Here is a 17,973-nt window from a genome sequence, read left to right as displayed (position 1 = left end):
ATAGACCGCCGCGCTACTTAAGGGCCATATGTTTGTTTGTTTATTAGGATTTTAACGTCATGTTTTACACTTTGGTTACATTCATGACAGGAACGGTAGTTATATATATATATGGTTATATCGAACACAGTCTTGGACAATTTAGTGTCTCCAATTCACCTCATTTGCATGTCTTTGGACTGCACCCAGAGGAAACCCACATGGACACGGGGAGAACATGCAAACTCCAAACCCAAGACCTTCTTGCTGTGAAGCAACAGTGACTTAAGTTCCATATGAAGGTTCACGTATTAAATAAGGTTGAAATAATATTTTATAATAGATTTTCCTGCTGGTAAATAACCTAAAATATGAAGTTGATATCAATGTGTGGTTGAGACTTTCCAGGACTAAACCAATTACTGTTACGCAATTATATCAAATACCAAATAATAATACATTTAAAAGATGCAAATTTTGCTACTGTAAATTGACCCAGAAACAAGTACAAGTACGTCTAAAGTTAACAACAGGCCCTCTGTATTTGGGTGCATTAGTCTTTCATAAGTCTAAATCTTGATTTCATTAAAAAGAGCGCCAAAAGGTCTCAGTGATGTGATTGATTCATCATGTGGTGATGTAATGTTCATCAAAAGCTTTATTATTATTATTTCCATCCTATAGAAGGATCAGGGTATAGAACAGCACATGTGCAATCTTGTGTTTGTTTAACTGCGCTGCTTCTTTAAATTCTAATAATTATTACCTTAAGTACATCTGGATGCTTTTGGATCACTGACTAAACACAGTGCACCTCCGAGTCTGATCCCTGTGAAAAATACCTAAAGCTGGTGATTTAAAGGAAGATCCACCAGTGTGGAAAAGCTGAACATGGTTCATCTTTAGGGAGTTCTTATATATTTATTTCTCCCCATTTTCCTCCAGATTTAGCGCACTCAATTTTGTCTTCCGCTGCTGAGAGATACCAGATTGCATCCAAGGAGAGCACGTCGCTGTACACGCCTCTTCTGACATGTGCGCAGCCCTCCTCTTCTCGCCCCTGCATTCTGCACAGGCAGCTCTTCCGCCAATCAGGGTCATTACACAGCGTATGAAGAGCCACCCACCCACACATAGTCCGGCCCCCACCCTGCAGATACGGTGGCCAATAAGTATCTGCTGCAGGCACTGCCAATTATGCCCGCTAGATGGCGCCCAGCCGACCGGTGGCAACATCGAGTCTCGAACCGAGGAGTTCAGAAACTCGGTGCTGGTGTGCTAGTGGAATATCCCTCTGCGCCACCTGGGCGCCCAGGGAGTTATTATTTATTATTTAGGATTTGGTTACACTTTGGTTACATTCATAACAGGACAGGTAGTTACTGGTCACACAAGATTCAGCAGTTTAAGTTTTTAATGTTAAACACAGTCATGGGCAATTTTTGTATCTTCAGTTCACCTCACTTGCATGTCTTTGGACTGTGGTAGGGAAACCTGAGCTTCCAAAAGAAATTCACACAGACACGGGGAGAACATGCAAACTCCACACAGAAAGGACCTGTTCCGCTGCACCTGGGTTTCTTTACACTCGTGTTCACAAGAGCTCAACACAAAGTGGCATGAGCAGCTGTACACCACTGAGTGACATGACATTACAAAACAGGATTTCAGACGCTGCATGTTAGTGAAACTCCAGTGATTCCCAGAGAAACCATAACCAGCTCAGCTCTCACCTTCACGCCGTACTTGACCTTCCCGGCATAGTGTCTGATGATGAAAGCCGGCTCCATGACGGCAGGAAACTCGATGTAGCTGTTTCCTTCATGCTGTCGCTTGAACTTGTCCAGCAGCGTCTGGTTGGTGGCTTGTGGGAAACTGTATTACAAGAGACAGGAAGAACATACGGTTTAAAATCAAAGGAGACCCACAGCGAGAGTAAAAGAGAAAAAGTGTGTAGTGTAGAGTGCAATAAAGAGGCAATGTGATGCAGGAATATGCTAAACATGTCCAGTTCCTTTAGCCTTGAGGGAACAGGAAGTGCTGCCAATACTTGGGTAGAAAAGCAAAAGCTACAGGAAGAGGATGAATGTGCTATGAGAATTGAACTATGAAACCCACTTATGTAGGGTGTCCGATATCCAGCTATTTTTAACAGATAGAGTCTGATTTGCCTGACTGAGTCCATGAAATACACTGATTTCTGATTTCTATTACAAATAGTGCTTAAATGATCAGCTTCCATTGAACTGTAACAGGAACAAACAAGTAATAAACCCTGATTAAAAGTGTCAATTAGAATGTTGTGAATCTATTCTGAATGAATACATTCATTTACTGTTTTAATACCGCTTTGTTCGGGTCAGGGTTTTGGTGGCTTTGATTTACTGAGCAAAAAGCGGGACACACAGGACAGGTCGCCAGTCCATCAAAGGGCAGACAGACGGACAGACTGAATGTGGGTGGAACCGGAGGAAACCCACACAGATCTGATCTGCACTCTTTCCCTGCTTCTGTGCAGGCGCCATCAATCAGCCAGCAGAGGTGGTAGTGCATCAGTTACGGGGAGTCCCTATTCGGCTCAATTCTCCACCCCTATAAGAACAACAGGCCAATCGTTGTTCATGTGGCCGCTCAGCCCAGCCGGACGGCAGAGCTGAGGTTCGATACGATGTATTTGAAATCCCAGCTCTGGTGCGCTAGCGTGTGTTTTTACCGCTGCACCACCTGAGCGGCCTAAACCAGGCCCTTTTCGCTGTGAGGCGACGACATTACCCACTGCCCCAAATGAATATACAGCACAGTATTAAAGTTTACATATGTTGTCTGTGTGTTGGATTACTCACTTGCACTCCTCATCCAGTAGGTGGAACAGTGCTGTGGGTTTCTTGCTGATGAGGGTGATGCAGCCTGTGTTGTCGATGTAATCTATGTTATGCCAGGTGATGCCCTCTGCCCTGTACTCTTCCTGAGAAAGGAGATAAAAACAAACACTAGTTTTAAAGCACTCATATTCAGAGAGGATTAGCACAGCTTTTAAAGTCTGGAATGTAGGTCCATGTTGGAAAATACAGCAATAAACTAAAGAAGTATTATTCATGAAATAAACACAAAAAAAAACATTTTAATTGCATTCTTTAAAACTGAATGGGTTTTTAAAAAAATTGTGTTTTTTTAATATGGTCCATGCTATTACACAACTCCACCCAAACCTAGGAATTTCTTTTATCTCTGTACTGCAGCCAGAGCAACAAAACAACAATCCGCTAAAGTGTTTAAACGTGTTTTCCAGGCTAACACTGAGGAAAATCTTTTCTGCATCTGACCTCTGTGGTGTGATAATATGAAAGCATTTTGAACATTTCATTTTTTATTCCATTTCTATTACCTTGTATTTCAGAGAATGTCAATAGAACAATAAAGCTTATAATCCAAGTGGTGCTCTCCATGTAGAACTGGCTGTAGAAGAAACTTGATAACATGACTAATACATGTGCTAAATAGTATTATTACGTCCTGTCCTGTCATAGAAAGAGAACTGCAGTCAAGAATTCAAGTATCTTTATGAAGTATGCATTTCCTGGGAAAACTGACAAGATCTGGATGAACTGAAATGAAATGGAATGATCCTTATCAAAAACGTGTCAAGGTTTCCAGATGTCTCACTGGTGCCTCTACATATTCTTATGAACATAACTGAACATGCCTGGAGGAGGATGCAAATTTATTTCACCTATATGCATAGTAAGAAGACATTTGCAAAAGACAGTAGAATAATACTGTAGAATGCCTATATTTGTCATGTATACACATACAGGTGTACAGTACAACGGAATTCTTTCTTCGCATATCCCAGCTCGTTTGGAAGCTGAGGTCAAAGCGCAGGGTCAGCCATCGTACAGGGCACCTGGAGCAGAGAGGGTTAAGGGCCTTGCTCAGGGGTCCAACAGTGGCAGCATGGCAGAGCTGGGATTCAAACTCTCAACCTTTCAGTTGATAGACCAAAGCTCTACCCACTAAGCTACCACAGTCCCCCCAGTGACCAGTACCATTCTGGGTCAACCAAGTCTCCAATTCTGTGGCCCCATGAGCTGTCAGAACAGTGTTAATGTGACTTGACATAGATTCTATGTCTATGGAACAGCACTAAAGGGATAAAACATTTTTATTTAAAAAAGATCTTTCCTCAGTAGGTGAGAAAGTGCTGACAGGTCTGTCCAAAATGCCCAAATTTTGAGATCTGATGACTGCCAAAGCCACAGCATGTGAAATACACCATTCTTGTACTTATAACATAGACAGATATTACTCGTTTTAGAACAGAAATGTTTCATCACGCTTGGGTAGTGCTGCGGTCTATTACAATAACCCACCTCCACTGAGTTTCTTAGCATTGCTATAAGCTAGCCAGGCATCTACTGACTGACTATTTCTGAGGAAGGTGTGTGGGGGGGTGAAGTCCTGCTATGGATTGGCGACCAGGCATTATGAGCACTGACAGGTGAAGTGAATACCACTGATTATCTCTTCATCACGGCACCTGTTAGTAGGTGGGATATATTAGGCAGCAGGTGAACATTTTATCCTCAAAGTTCATGTGTAAGAAGCAGGAAAAATGGGCGAGTGTAAGGATTTGAGCAAGTTTGACAAGGGCCAAATTGTGATGGCTAGACGACTGGGTCAGAGCATCTCCAAAACTGCAGCTCTTGTGGGGTGTTCCCGGTCTGCAGTGGTCAGTATCTATCAAAAGTGGTCCAAGGAAGGAACAGTGGTAAACCGGCGACAGGGTCATGGGCGGCCAAGGCTCTTTGATGTCGTGGGGAGCGAAGGCTGGCTCGTGTGGTCTGATCCAACAGACGAGCTGATGTAGCTCAAACTGCTGAAGAAGTTAATGCTGGTTCTGATAGAAAGGTGTCAGAATACACAGTGCATCACAGTTTGTTGCATATGGGGCAGAAAAAGGGGGACCAACACACTATTAGGAAGGTGGACATAATGTTATGCTTGATCAGTGTAGGAACTGCTGTGACCCTGATCAGGTGAAAATGGTTTATGGAACTTTAACTTCACATCATTTAGAATATTAGTCAAAATAAGATTGTAAGCAAAATCCAGCTTAGAGCAGTGAAGGTGTCAAACTCAGGCCTCTGTTATTCTTTAGTGTTTGCCACACATGCCATGTTGGAGTAGGAAGTTCTGTTGGATTTAAACATCCCTTAAACAGAACTTTATTAGCAATCTGAAGTCAGATAAAAACACTGCTGAATGAGATAAGAAAGACCCTGTAAATGGTTACAAACTCATCTTTAAGGTTCTGTAACTTTTTGGAGATGGTTGCTGATGTGGTGAATTTTTTCACAAGTGTTAGGCTGACAAAAGTTCCACCAGGAGTGAATAAACAGCTTATCCAGCAAAAGATATCATATGAACGTAAAAATGCTGTCACGTTTGAATCTCAGCTCTGACATCAGCCGTCCGGGCGCCTACACAGACACACGATTGGCTCTGTGTCTCTAGGGAAAGGAACAATGGCTAAAAATGGTGTGTAGCCTGTAATTAGGCTAAAACTACAACAAGAGAGAAAATAGCAGACAACCCCAGGCAGCACTTTAGACTACAGGGAAGCTTTCACACAATCTTCTTTTTTCCTGACAAGAAGAATGAGCCCAAACAGCCCCCAAAGGAAAGAAAATAAACCACCATTTACAACATGTCCATAAATGGCACAGTGAAAAAGGAAGAAAAAACTGCCATTAATGGTATAATGAGAACGTGTGCAGCATGTCCGCCTTTTTCAAGAGCCACTTCAGTGTGGTTAGATTTATGGGCGACAGATGGCATGCATGCCAGGCGTAGCTGAGAAAAAGCGAAGATACGCCAGAGCTTAGCCTGAGTGCCCACTGTTCAACCAGTGCACAGAAGTACAATTGGTACTTTTACTACTAATCAACTGTGAACACTGTTCTTGCAATGTAATTTTATGCTAAAAGGTTGGTGGTTTAAACCCACTTAAAATGTACAGTCAATAGGAAAAAGTCCTACAGCCACAGACTCATTTCTGACATCTGTGAAACATTGTAGGTTAACACTTTGGCACCATGGATTTTCTGCAATCAAAACGGTAGGGCCAAAGCTACATTTTGAGAAAGTTTCTTTCATAAGGGATTATATGAACATTTGACAGTGGTAAAACCAGACACTGGTTTAAGGGGGCGGCACAGTGGCTCAGTGGGTAGAACAGCAAGAAGGTCCTGGGTTCGATCCCCAGGTGGGGCAGTCTGGGTCTTTCTGTGTGGAGTTTGCATGTCCTCCTCATGTCTGCATGGGTTTACTCCGGGTGCTCCGGTTTCCTCCCACAGTCCAAAGACAAGTGAGGTGAATTGAAGATACAAAATTGTCCATGGTTGTGTTTGATATAACCTTGTGAACTTACGAATGTTGTGTAACGACTAACTACTGTTTCTGTCGTGGATGTAACCAAAGTGTAAAACATGACGTTAAAATCCTAATAAAAAACACACACACTGGTTTATGGCCAGCTTGTTTGGTATAATCACAGAATAATACATGCTAAATGACAAAAAATATGTACACATACATATTATTCTTACTAATTTATTGACTGGTTCAATCACACTCACACTCTACAGTATGTACGCTACATACGGTTGTGGAAGGGTTAATCAGATTTCATAGATTAAGTTTTCATTACTGAGCAGCTACCTAAAAACCTAGTATGACAATGTGCAGGCCCACAACTTGGATGGGGTATTGCAAACATGTTCTTGTGGGGTCTGGTGAATGCCAAAGAAAGAAAACAACTGGCTACCATGCTAGCACCTGTAAAGAATAATAATGCTTTTTGACTGAATGGAAGACATTCCTATGGTCATGTATGAATTCTAGTTAAAGGCTAGGTTTTGGATGCACATCCATGGTTTTGGTTGAAATATCTAGGAGTCTGCTCACTTTTGGCCATTAAGTTTAGTTTAAAAATACAGCCTACCCACCACCATTCATTCCAGTAACACTTACACTAGGCTTCAGCGCTTTTCGTAAAAATAAAACACTTACAGTGTAATAAGCTTTTAATTCCCTGAACCCTAAAGCATTAAAGCGCTGCTTTACTGTAATTGAATCTATTCGCAATCAGATCCTTCACTCTTGGTGCCAAAGATGGATGGCTCATAATAACCTGCCATCTTGCTTAAGAGAGCTGCTCTTTCCCGGACTCCCAGAAGCAAGTTTCTTCGTCTGATGAAATAATGGAGGCAATCAGTTGAGTCAAATCAAAGCTGATCCGGCACTTAAGTAAGCAGAGCAGACTTGAGTGGTCTAAAAGCCTTGGTACTAGACTGTCTCCAGAGATGCAGCAAGGACTCAACATTAACTGAGCAACAAGGAATGAACAATAGGCAATCAATGTATAAAGTACTTGTGTGAGAGTTTGAGTTGGATACACACACCAAAACATATATTCAATATCAAAAGCAAAAGAGGTTGATTGTGTTGCCCCTACCGAGATTACCAATGAGTGAAAAAAATCAAAAAAGCAAGCAACCCTAACGGTGGCACTTAGCTATTTCACATTACATTGGGAATGTGCCTTCCTATGATCATACACTGATCAGCCATAACATTAAAACCACCTCTTTGTTTCTACACACACTGTCCATTTTATCAGAACTACAAAGTGCTTCTATATGGTAAGTGGAGCTGATAAAATGGACAGTGAGTGTAGAAACAAGGAGGTGCTTTTAATGTTATGGCTGACCTGTGTATGCCTACATTTAGTATTATTAGTATTATTTATTATATGTCTTCAAAACTAATACCAGTGGATATTGGTTCATAACTGTTGTAATGCACCTATACTTGTAATACACTAATAATACACTAATACTTTCCATGCTATCAGATATTAAACCACATTACAAATCAAATCAATTCTCTTCCAGAAAGGGTGTACCTGCTAATAAAAGCTTTAATCAAACAAACCCTTTGTGAACCAACACATGCTTAAAGAGGCGAGTCAAGGGAACTACTCTGACAGGTTGTGATTACAGTGATGGTTTATGAAGGCAGAAGTTACCTCATGTAAACAGTCCTGTTCAAAAAATGATTGTTGAAACATTGAGATACAATAGCGCTTTTCTTTCTTAAATATCTGTTTGTGTACAAGTAAATCATCTAATAATCCTGCTAACGTCAGTTTATTTACTCTAACAATCGCTGTGATAATGGAAGCCCATTATACACCAGCTTTCATGTAATGCATTTATGATCCACTATTAAAGACATGGTAAAAGTACACCTGTGGTTAGGGGTATAGTTACATACACTCACAGGCCACTGTATTAAAATCCCCTGTACACCATCTCATTCATGTAATCTAATCAGCCAGTCATGTGGCATCATGTTAAGCCAGTATTAGGTTTAAACGTTATTGCTAAAAGAGAAGCATTTTAATGATAAAAAGGTTTCCCACATCTTTGTGCAGCTCTATTAGCCTAATAATAAGTTCAACAGACTTCATTTGAAAATGCACAAACCAGCATAAATGTGACACTTTAAATACTATTAAGTCAGATAGAGTGCATGCTGTTCATTTCAATCTGTGAGCAGTCAAAACAGCTCAAGTCATAATTGCTGACAATAAATTGCTGATAATAAGCTGTACTGTCAAACTGTGTGCAGAAAGAAGTTGACAGCAGTTTATTTCCTACCTGCTCCAGCTTGAAGATGTGTTGGTTGAAGTAATGTTGGAGCCTTTCATTAGCAAAATTGATGCAGAACTGTTCAAAACTGTTGTTCTCATAGTCCTCAAAGCCAAAGATGTCAAGGACCCCAATAGATAAGATCTGAGAAAGAATTCAGACACTCAAATGTAAACAATGCTTCTCAACAAATAAGTCAAACTTAGACACCAAGTATGTTTTATTCTATTTTTAATAACAGACAGATCATAGGTATCTGAAAGGCAGTTTAAAAACAGTTGATATAAACCAATCTACCATAGCTACCATAGCATTAAAACCACCTCCTTGTTTCTACACTCACTGTACATTTTATCAGCTCTACTTACCATATAGAAGCACTTTGTAGTTCTACAATTACTGACTGTAGTCTATCTGTTTCTCTGCATGCTTTGTTAGCCCCTTTTCATGCTAGTCTTTAACTGTCAGGACTCCCCCAGGACCACTACACAGCAGGTATTATTTGGGTGGTGGATCATTCTTAGCACTGCAGTGACACTGACATGGTGGTGGTGTGTTAGTGTGTGTTGTGCTGGTATGAGTGGATAAGACACAGCAGCGCTGATGGAGTTCTTAAACACCTCACTGTCCCTGCTGGACTGAGAATAGTCCACCAACCAAAAATATATCCAGCCAACAGCGCCCCGTGGGCAGCGTCCTGTGACCACTAGGTAGGACTGTCTAATAGAGTGGACGCGATATTTAAAAACTGCAGCAGCGCTGCTGTGTCTGATCCACTCATTCCAGCACAACACACACTAACAAACCACCACCATGTCAGTGTCACTGCAGTGCTGAGAATGATCCACCACCTAAATAATACCTGCTCTGTGGTGGTCCTGTGGGGGTCCTGACCATTGAAGAACAGGGTGAAAGCAGTCTAACAAAGCATGCAGAGAAACAGATGGACTACAGTCAGTAATTGTAGAACTACAAAGTGCTCCTATATGGTAAGTGAAGCTGATAAAATGGACAGTGAGTGTAAAAACAAGGAGGTGGTTTTAATGTTATGGCTGATCTGTGTATATTAGTGACTTTTTTTTTTTCTTGTAGAAGTAAAATACGACATAATGCCATTATTTACTGCACAGCAGCAAGTAACGTGTGGTGGAACTAAATTTTTAAAGGAAGAAGTTCACCATTTAAAAAAAACAGATTACTTAAACAATGTTAGGATTTCTTAGCTTTATTTTTTTCACTGCTGTATAAAAGCAACAAAATGAAAACAGTGAGTTATCATCATCAACATCACAGTGTCTGCAAACAAATCACAGCTAAGAACATCTAATATACACAATGTCTATATTTACTTCCAGACTAAACCAGCACTCTGCAGCAGAGAGATGTGCAAAATGACACAGCAAATCTCACTCAGATGTGCTCATATTTCATCGACAGGATTTAATATTTCCATTCCATTTAAGCTGAGAACGGATTGTGCAGTAATTCATGTGTCCAATACAACCTCTAATAATTCCACATTCTGTCTCATTATTTAACATCAGCTCTCACCTTGGCTGGCTCCTCCAGGTCTCTGTTGTAGAGCAGGGCATGATTGATTCTGAACACGATCCAGTCGAACAGGGCACTGTACAGAGATTTAGCCATCGAGTCCCGCACAGTTCCAGCCTGTAAAACAGAAACCATGGTGTAAAGAACTACAGCGGCTCAAACCGCTGCAACAAACTGGAACACTGATTTTTGGAATTGAATCATCGTTGGTCATTTTATTTAACATTAGTGATCGCACAAATAAAAAAAAAAGTCCCACAGACACAGAAAAGATGTGGGGGAGTGTTAGTGGGCCAAAATTCCTCCCCAGTGATGTAAAGACTCACACGTTATGACAAATGTTTGACTGCAGGCATTTTGCCAGGAATGGCAATAAAGTTTGGGGGTGCAATTATTTTTTTTCACATGGGTGGTATAGGCTTTGAAAAAATCTTTATTTTCAATAATAAAAGCTGCATTCTGTGTTTAAAATTAACTGAAAGATCATAAACATTTAAACATGACAAAATGGCAAGAAGAAACTGGATGAGGGACAATAGTTTTTTTTTACAGCAATGTACGTTTGGCATACAGTTTAGTTTCAGAGGATGCACTAATATGTAGATAATGATAAAAAATATATAGGTTGGAACTGCTCAACTAGTAGTCATGAGCTTTTTTTAATTGATTGCGATTTTGGCGTCCTACAATTTGGGATTCCGACAATAAATATGAATATAATTTTATTTGGCAATATCAATAATATTGGAATAAGATATTGGAATGAGCTAGGTAGTGGTAGCCTAGTGGTTAAGGCACTGGACAAGCAATCAGAAGATCGTTGGTTCAAGCCCCACCAAATTGCCACTGTTTGGCCCTTGAGCAATGCTAATTTGCTTTACACTGTATAGTCATCATTGTAGTAACACACAAACTTCAGTGCAGTTGGAGCCTAGTGGTTAAGGTACTGGACTAGTAATCAAAAGGTGCTGGTTCAAGCCCCACTACTGCCAGGTTGTCACTGCTGAGCATCTAAGCAAGGCCCTTAACCCTCAATTGTTTAGACAGTATACTGTCACAGTACTGTAAGTTATTTATTTATTTATTTATTATGATTTTAACATCATGTTTTACACTTACATTCATGACAAATGGTAGTTACTCGATACACAAGATTCATCAGTTCACAAGGTTATATCAAACACAGTCATGGACAATTTCGTATCTGCAATTCACCTCACTTGCATGTCTTTGGACTGTGTGAGGAAACCGGAGCACCCGGAGGAAACCCACACAGACACGGGGAGAACATGCAAACTCCACACAGAAAGGACCCAGACCGCTCCACCTGGGGATCAAACCCAGGACCTTCTTGCTGTGAGGTGACCGTGCTACCCACTGAGCCACCCCAGTACTGTAAGTTGATCGGGTAAAAATGCCAAAAATGTAAATGTAAAGTAGTTGAACTGAGTTGTGGGTGAGAACAATTCATGTAAAGTGATGGGCGGTGTGTGATCACTGATGTTCCTTCTCATGTTTGGCAGAAATAACATTAAGTACTTTTTCAATCCATTTTAGTGCTACAATGCCACAACTGTCAGGATGTAATCTGAGTAAACTACTTACAAATGCAGTGCACCACACATTTCCCTAAAGCTGAGTAAATGCAAATACTGTGCTTTAGTCAACAGTCCCAACAGCAGCAACTCAATCAATAAGAATAAACTTGACTAATTGACTAAATTCACAGTGCCTGTCAGATTTAGAATCTTATTATGGTCTTAAAAGAAGAATGGACAAATGCAAAAATAGTTTCCTTAGGCCACCCAGTATGCTTTTAGAAAAGCAGGTTTTGGATCTGACAATCTAAAAAAAAAAAACTCTGCTCTAGTTTTGATTAAGGAGTGTTTAGTAGGAGCGGCAGGCTCCTGATGGAAAGAGTGTAAACAGGCACACTCACACTAATAAAAATCACAAGCCAGGCAAGAAGCCATACTGACTCTGGCCGTATACACTACTTTTGCTGATATAGTGCATGTTGGCTAACAGTAAGGTTTTTTTCTGCCAAAGTGCACAAGCAGGGGCTGAAGATAAAAAGTTCCTGTTCCTCATGCATTTTATTGTCAAGGATTGGAAAAAAGACAAATAAATTCTGTCTCTCTGCCAATCCTACTAGACCTAATCATCAGTTGCTATTTTAAATATCTTCTGTAAATGCAAGGAAATAAAGACACAAAAATTTAGATTTCTTAAAGCACTAAACAGAAAGACCTCATTTAGTTTCTGTAAATGTACAACCCCAAATCAGAAAAAGTTGGGACAGTATGAAAAATGCAAATAAAATAAAAATGCAGTTAAAATGCTCATCAAAGACCAAGACCTTTCCTGGATGCTGCTTCTGTACCAAAGCATGGTTACCATTACCTGTTGACATCACCTGTTTGGAATCACATCACTATTACTTTCGCCCCTGCAAGGTAAGGGCAAGCTGTAGCCTAGTGATTAGGGCACAGGACTGGTAATCCAAAGGTTGCTGGTTCAAGCCCCACCACTGCTAGGTTGCTTCTGTTGGGCCCTTGAGCAAGGCCCTTTACCCTTAGTTGCTCAGACTGTATACTGTAATGTAAGTCGCTTTGGATAAAGGCGTCTGCTAAATGCCGAAAATGTAAATGTATTAAGTTTTTTCACCTCATTACTAGCCCTAAATTGCCCCAGTCCCAATTTTTTTGGAATGTGTTGCAGGCCTGAAATGCAGGAATGAATGTATATTAACAAATGAAATAAAGTTGAGCAGACAAAACATGAAATATCTTGGGTTTAAACTGTCTGCAACTAAATAAAAGTCGAAGTAAGCCGCTCAGGTGGCGCAGCGGTAAAACACGCTAGCACACCAGAGCTGGGATTTCGAATACATCGTATCGAATCTCAGCTTTGCCATCTGGCTGGGCTGGGTGGCTATATAAACAACGTTTGGCTGTTGTTCATCCAGGGTTAGGAAGCCGGGTGGGGACCTCATAACTGGTGCAAGTACAACCTCTGCTGGCTGGTTTATGGCGTCTACACAGAGTAGAGGAATAATGCTGATCAGGGTGTGGCTCTCCGTGCACAGGGCTGATTCGCATGTGAACTCGGCTGGTGCAGGTGAAAAGATGCAGTCTGCTACTGCTCACGTATCGGAGGGGACGTGTGTCAGTTCGCTCTCCTCAATTGGGGCGGGGGTCAGCACCAGTAGAGAGGAAGCATAACGCAATTGGGTAAAAACTGGACGCGCTAACAATTGGGAGAAAAGGGGGAAAATGCAAAAAAATAAATGAATTAAAAAAATTATAACAGTCAAAGTAAATGTAAGGAACACTGCATTTCTATTTTATTTGAATTTGTTAGCCCATACTGTCCCAACTTTTTCTGATTTTGGGTTGTACATTTCTGCTACTCTACAGTTAAACTGTATCATTCTACAGCTGTTACAAAAAAATTGGCTCCAGTACACTGTGATCTGACCATGTCTAAACATGGGCAAATGTGACCTCTTACACAATTCATAGCCACTTTGTGTTGACATTTCCATTCTTGCCTATTAAACAGCATATTTGTGAGGAATGTAGCCTTTTATGTAAGCATTCCCTAATCTTTGTTTACTTTCGTCAAATTTAAGACGTGCCACTCAAGTGCTCAAGAAGGCTTTTGTTTCCAAATATGCTCCTCTCTTCACGCAAACGTTTCATAACTACGCATTTCTATCATTAATGGTGTCTAGCTTTTCCACACAATGCATATAATCAATAAACAGCTGTCAGGAACGTGGAACAATTGCTGTTAGCTTGGAATAATGGTTTAAATAACTCTGCAGCTGTTGCCGTTCCACAGCAGCTGTGTCGGAAAAGACCTGGTCATGGCTGTTTGCAGCAGAGTTTTATCGGAGAGAAGAGAGAATTCTTTCTAAATAAGGAAGAAAAGCTGTTTTTGGCAGAGTGGACTGCATTCACTGCTGGAACTCATCTAATAAGGATGAACTTTGAATCTGACTTTGTTTATTAGGCATTAATACCATTAATTATGGCATTTTGTAGGGCTGATAAATAATCCAGGAGTGTAAATCATTTTTAGTTGTGCTCGACTGGCTCGCTTTTCTCACCTCGGCTAGTTTGTAGGGGACTATGAGCCTCTCTCCCACAGTCACTGTCTTGCGTGTTGTCAGGGCTTCAAAAAGCATCTCCTCTTTCACCTGAAGAGAGGTGAAATGCAGAAAACAGAATTCAGCATAAAAGTATGTATAAAACCTCCAAATCCACCGCTAAATAGGGCTGCAAAATTGTTGCATATGAAACTTTCATGTTTAGTGATTTTGTCCCCTAAGAACTTTTTTAACAATGTATGGTATACACTGATCAGCCATAACATTAAAACCACCTCCTTGTTTCTACACTTACTGTCCATTTTATCAGCCCCACTTACCATATAGAGGCACTTTGTTGTTCTACAATTACTGACTGTAGTCCATCTGTTTCTCTACATACTTTGTTAGACTGCTTTCACCCTGTTCTTCAATGGTCAGGACCCCCACAGGACCACTACAGAGTAGGTATTATTTAGGTGGTGGATCATTCTCAGCACTGCAGTGACACTGACATGGTGGTGTGTTAGTGTGTGTTGTGCTGGTATGAGTGGATCAGACACAGCAGCGCTGCTGGAGTTTTTAACTACCATGTTTACTCACTGTCCACTCTATTAGACACTCCTACCTAGTTGGTCCACCTTATAGATGTAAAGTCAGAGACGATCGCTCATCTATTGCTGCTGTTTGAGTTGGTCATCTTCTAGACCTTCATCAGTGGTCAAAGGACGCTGCCCACAGGGCACTGTTGGCTGGATATTTTTGGTTGGTGGACTATTCTCAGTCCAGCAGGGACAGTGAGGTGTTTAAAAACTGCAGCATACTTAATCTGTAGTGTTCCTGGGAGTGTCCTGACCATTGAAGAACAGCATGAAAGGGGGCTAACAAAGCATGCAGAGAAACAGATGGACTACAGTCAGTAATTGTAGAACTACAAGAAGTGCTTCTATATGGTCAGTGAAGCTGAAAAAATGGACAGTGAGTGCGTAGAAACAAGGAGGTGGTTTTAATGTTATGGCTGATTGGTGTATGTTTGGAGAAATTAGTACAATTTGCACAAGAACAATTCTAATTCTTTTATCTTTAAATTTTTATTTTTAAATAATTAACTTTTTTAATAGTAACCCTAATATGCACACACACGCACTTCTCCCATTTACATTGCAAGTAGACACACACACACATTAGTAAAAAGAACATATGTATGGCTGGGCACTGATGTTGGTAAAAAAAAATCAATACACATACAGAGGTTAAGTGCACTAATGTCTGTTTATGTCACATGATTTATTGTGCTAGAATGTGTTTTTTATTATTTTATTTAAAGTTGGCCTGTTTCTGATAAAGGATCAATCAATTAAACACTGCAAAAAGCAAAAACCTTCTCCTCAAAGTCTGCTCCTAAGATTGTTTATACAATACAAATCCTTGAACGCAGTGTAACTGGTAATGCTTGTAAACTTCCTGGATCAAATCATTCACAGTCGAGTTAAAGTAATCCAAAATGTGTGTGTGTGTTTTTCCAATAAACTAGTGTTTATTGTTTTAGCTCAAATGATTATAAGAGCACATTTATAAGCCATCAATATAGAAATCCTGAGGATTCCAAGATTATCCTGTGGTGAGTGTGCATGGTTAACACATTTTAGTACATTAGAATCTACATTTACTCTACAAGGCTCCCACAATCTACACAGTACATGCTCATGCTAGCATACCATAAAAGAATTGGTCAGGATTGCATGGAACGCAAATGAGAGTGAAGGTTGAATTTTTAATGCACTTTCTCTCTTTTCTCCCGATTTTTAGCGCGTCCAATTTTTTACCCAATTGCGTTATGTTTCCTCTCTACTGGTGCTGACCCCCGCCCGAGCGAACTGACACGTCCCCTCCGACACGTGTGCAGTAGCCGACTGCATCTTTTCATCTGCACGAGGCGAGTTCATATGTGGATCAGCCTTGTGCATGGAGAGCCACACCCTGATCAACACATTATTCCTCTACTCAATCAATCAGCCAGCAGAGGTCGTAATTGCATCAGTTATGAGGTCCCTATCTGGCTCCCTCCCTGGATGAACAACAGCCAAACGTTGTTCATGTAGCCGCCTAGCCCAGCCGCATGGCAGAGTTGAGATTCGATACGATGTATTCGAAATCCCAGCTCTGGTGTGCTAGTGTATTTTACCACTGCGCCAGGTTGTGGATAATTAGACTGACGACTGACAATTTTTGATCTGCATAACAATCAAATTTAACTTAACGGCAATTTGAGACCCAACACGTTTATTAAGCTTTAAGAATTTATAATGAAAAACTAATAAAACAACGGTATGTTAACATATGCAGAAAATGTTTCCTTAATAGACATCAATCCTCAATAACAGCTGGTTCAATATCATGTCTGTGCAGATGCCCGGCCGGCTGATAACACTGCTAAGATTTGAACCCTGATGTTAGCCGTGGTGAGCTAGCATGACAGACTGCTGAGTCACCCGTGCACCTTTGTGCTTTGTGGAATAAAAATGATTTTAAACAACAATTACACTTAAATGTAATGTTTTAAATTATTTAGATTTTCCATATTGCATCAGGTGGTGCACTGGTAAATTTCGCTAGCCCCCTATCGCTGAGATCCAGGGTTTAAATCCCCAGTGGTGCTATCGACCCATCATTATGTTTGAGGAGGGGATAGATTGCTGTGCTATTCCAGGGTGTATTGCTGCCTTGTGCCCTATGATTCTGGGGAAACCAAATCCACAGCAACCCTGACCAGAATAAAACAGTGGTAGAAAACATAAAAACATTTGTATTCATACCCTGTAAATAACATCTGTTTTAGTTTCCTTTTAGCTCCCATAGCCAGTTTGAAACTTTGCTTTCCTTAAATAAATGTCCTACTGTGAAAGAGCTGAATCAAAGCTATTAATTCCAAACGCCTGAAAGACTGTCAGCATGTTCTCAGCTGTGAGCTTAGACTGAAATAAGCGAGTGTTAGACTTCTCTTGTTCAGGCTTTTACTGACAGCTCTCCATTAGCATGTCAGCCTTAATGGAAATATCAGTGCCAGCACAGCGCTGAACAGAGGCTCTGCTCCTCACTTAAACACAAAGCCAGCACTCTCAGTGCAAGACTGTGATTTAGCTACACACTGCAAAAAAAAAGTGATTTATTAAGCAAAACTCTAAAAAGACACAGGGCACTATGGTCAAGCAGCAAAAGTGAGCATAAAATCTCTACCTGTAGCAGCTCTGAGACGATGGGAAGCACCTCAGGATTGCAAATATCTATGGAATCATCCCGATATGTCTTCTTCTTATACCGGATGTTCCCTAAATGAAGGATGGCCGATAAAAGAGAAAAGATTCTGCAAAAGAAAACACAATGTTTAAAATGATGTGAAACAAAAGCGAGATTGTTTTTAAGTTGTTAAAAAGTGAGAATTTACCAAAATTAACTTGAAAATGTTGCCTTTGGAAGATGAGCCATACTGTACCCATGTATCAATACTGATCCCTGTACTATGATGCCTATCCTTGTACCAAATTGGGACATATTGGCAAGGCAGGTCAACACACTTGGTGAGAGCATTCACTGTACACTGTCCAAGCTCACAAATACCCAAAATTAGACAGTGTT

The 17,973-nt window shown here is 40.6% G+C and overlaps 1 protein-coding gene across 1 annotated transcript in view; it reads right to left on the bottom strand.

The window, feature by feature from the left end:
* myo9aa (myosin IXAa) overlaps window positions 1-17,973 on the bottom strand; it is a 93,148-nt gene that overhangs the window by 35,832 nt on the left and 39,343 nt on the right. The window contains exons 7-12 of the mRNA XM_063013353.1: window positions 17,575-17,701; window positions 14,359-14,448; window positions 10,245-10,361; window positions 8,703-8,837; window positions 2,823-2,944; window positions 1,713-1,854 (exon numbers count right to left, since the gene is read on the bottom strand). Coding sequence (XP_062869423.1) covers window positions 1,713-1,854; window positions 2,823-2,944; window positions 8,703-8,837; window positions 10,245-10,361; window positions 14,359-14,448; window positions 17,575-17,701 — 733 coding nt within the window. The remainder of the gene's footprint in view (window positions 1-1,712; window positions 1,855-2,822; window positions 2,945-8,702; window positions 8,838-10,244; window positions 10,362-14,358; window positions 14,449-17,574; window positions 17,702-17,973) is intronic.

This window comes from Trichomycterus rosablanca, chromosome 17, assembly GCF_030014385.1.
Source record: "Trichomycterus rosablanca isolate fTriRos1 chromosome 17, fTriRos1.hap1, whole genome shotgun sequence".
In the NCBI taxonomy this organism is placed as follows: Eukaryota; Metazoa; Chordata; class Actinopteri; order Siluriformes; family Trichomycteridae; genus Trichomycterus; species Trichomycterus rosablanca.
Note: the sequence above shows the minus strand (reverse complement) of the source record. Positions and strands in the feature narration are given on the sequence as shown.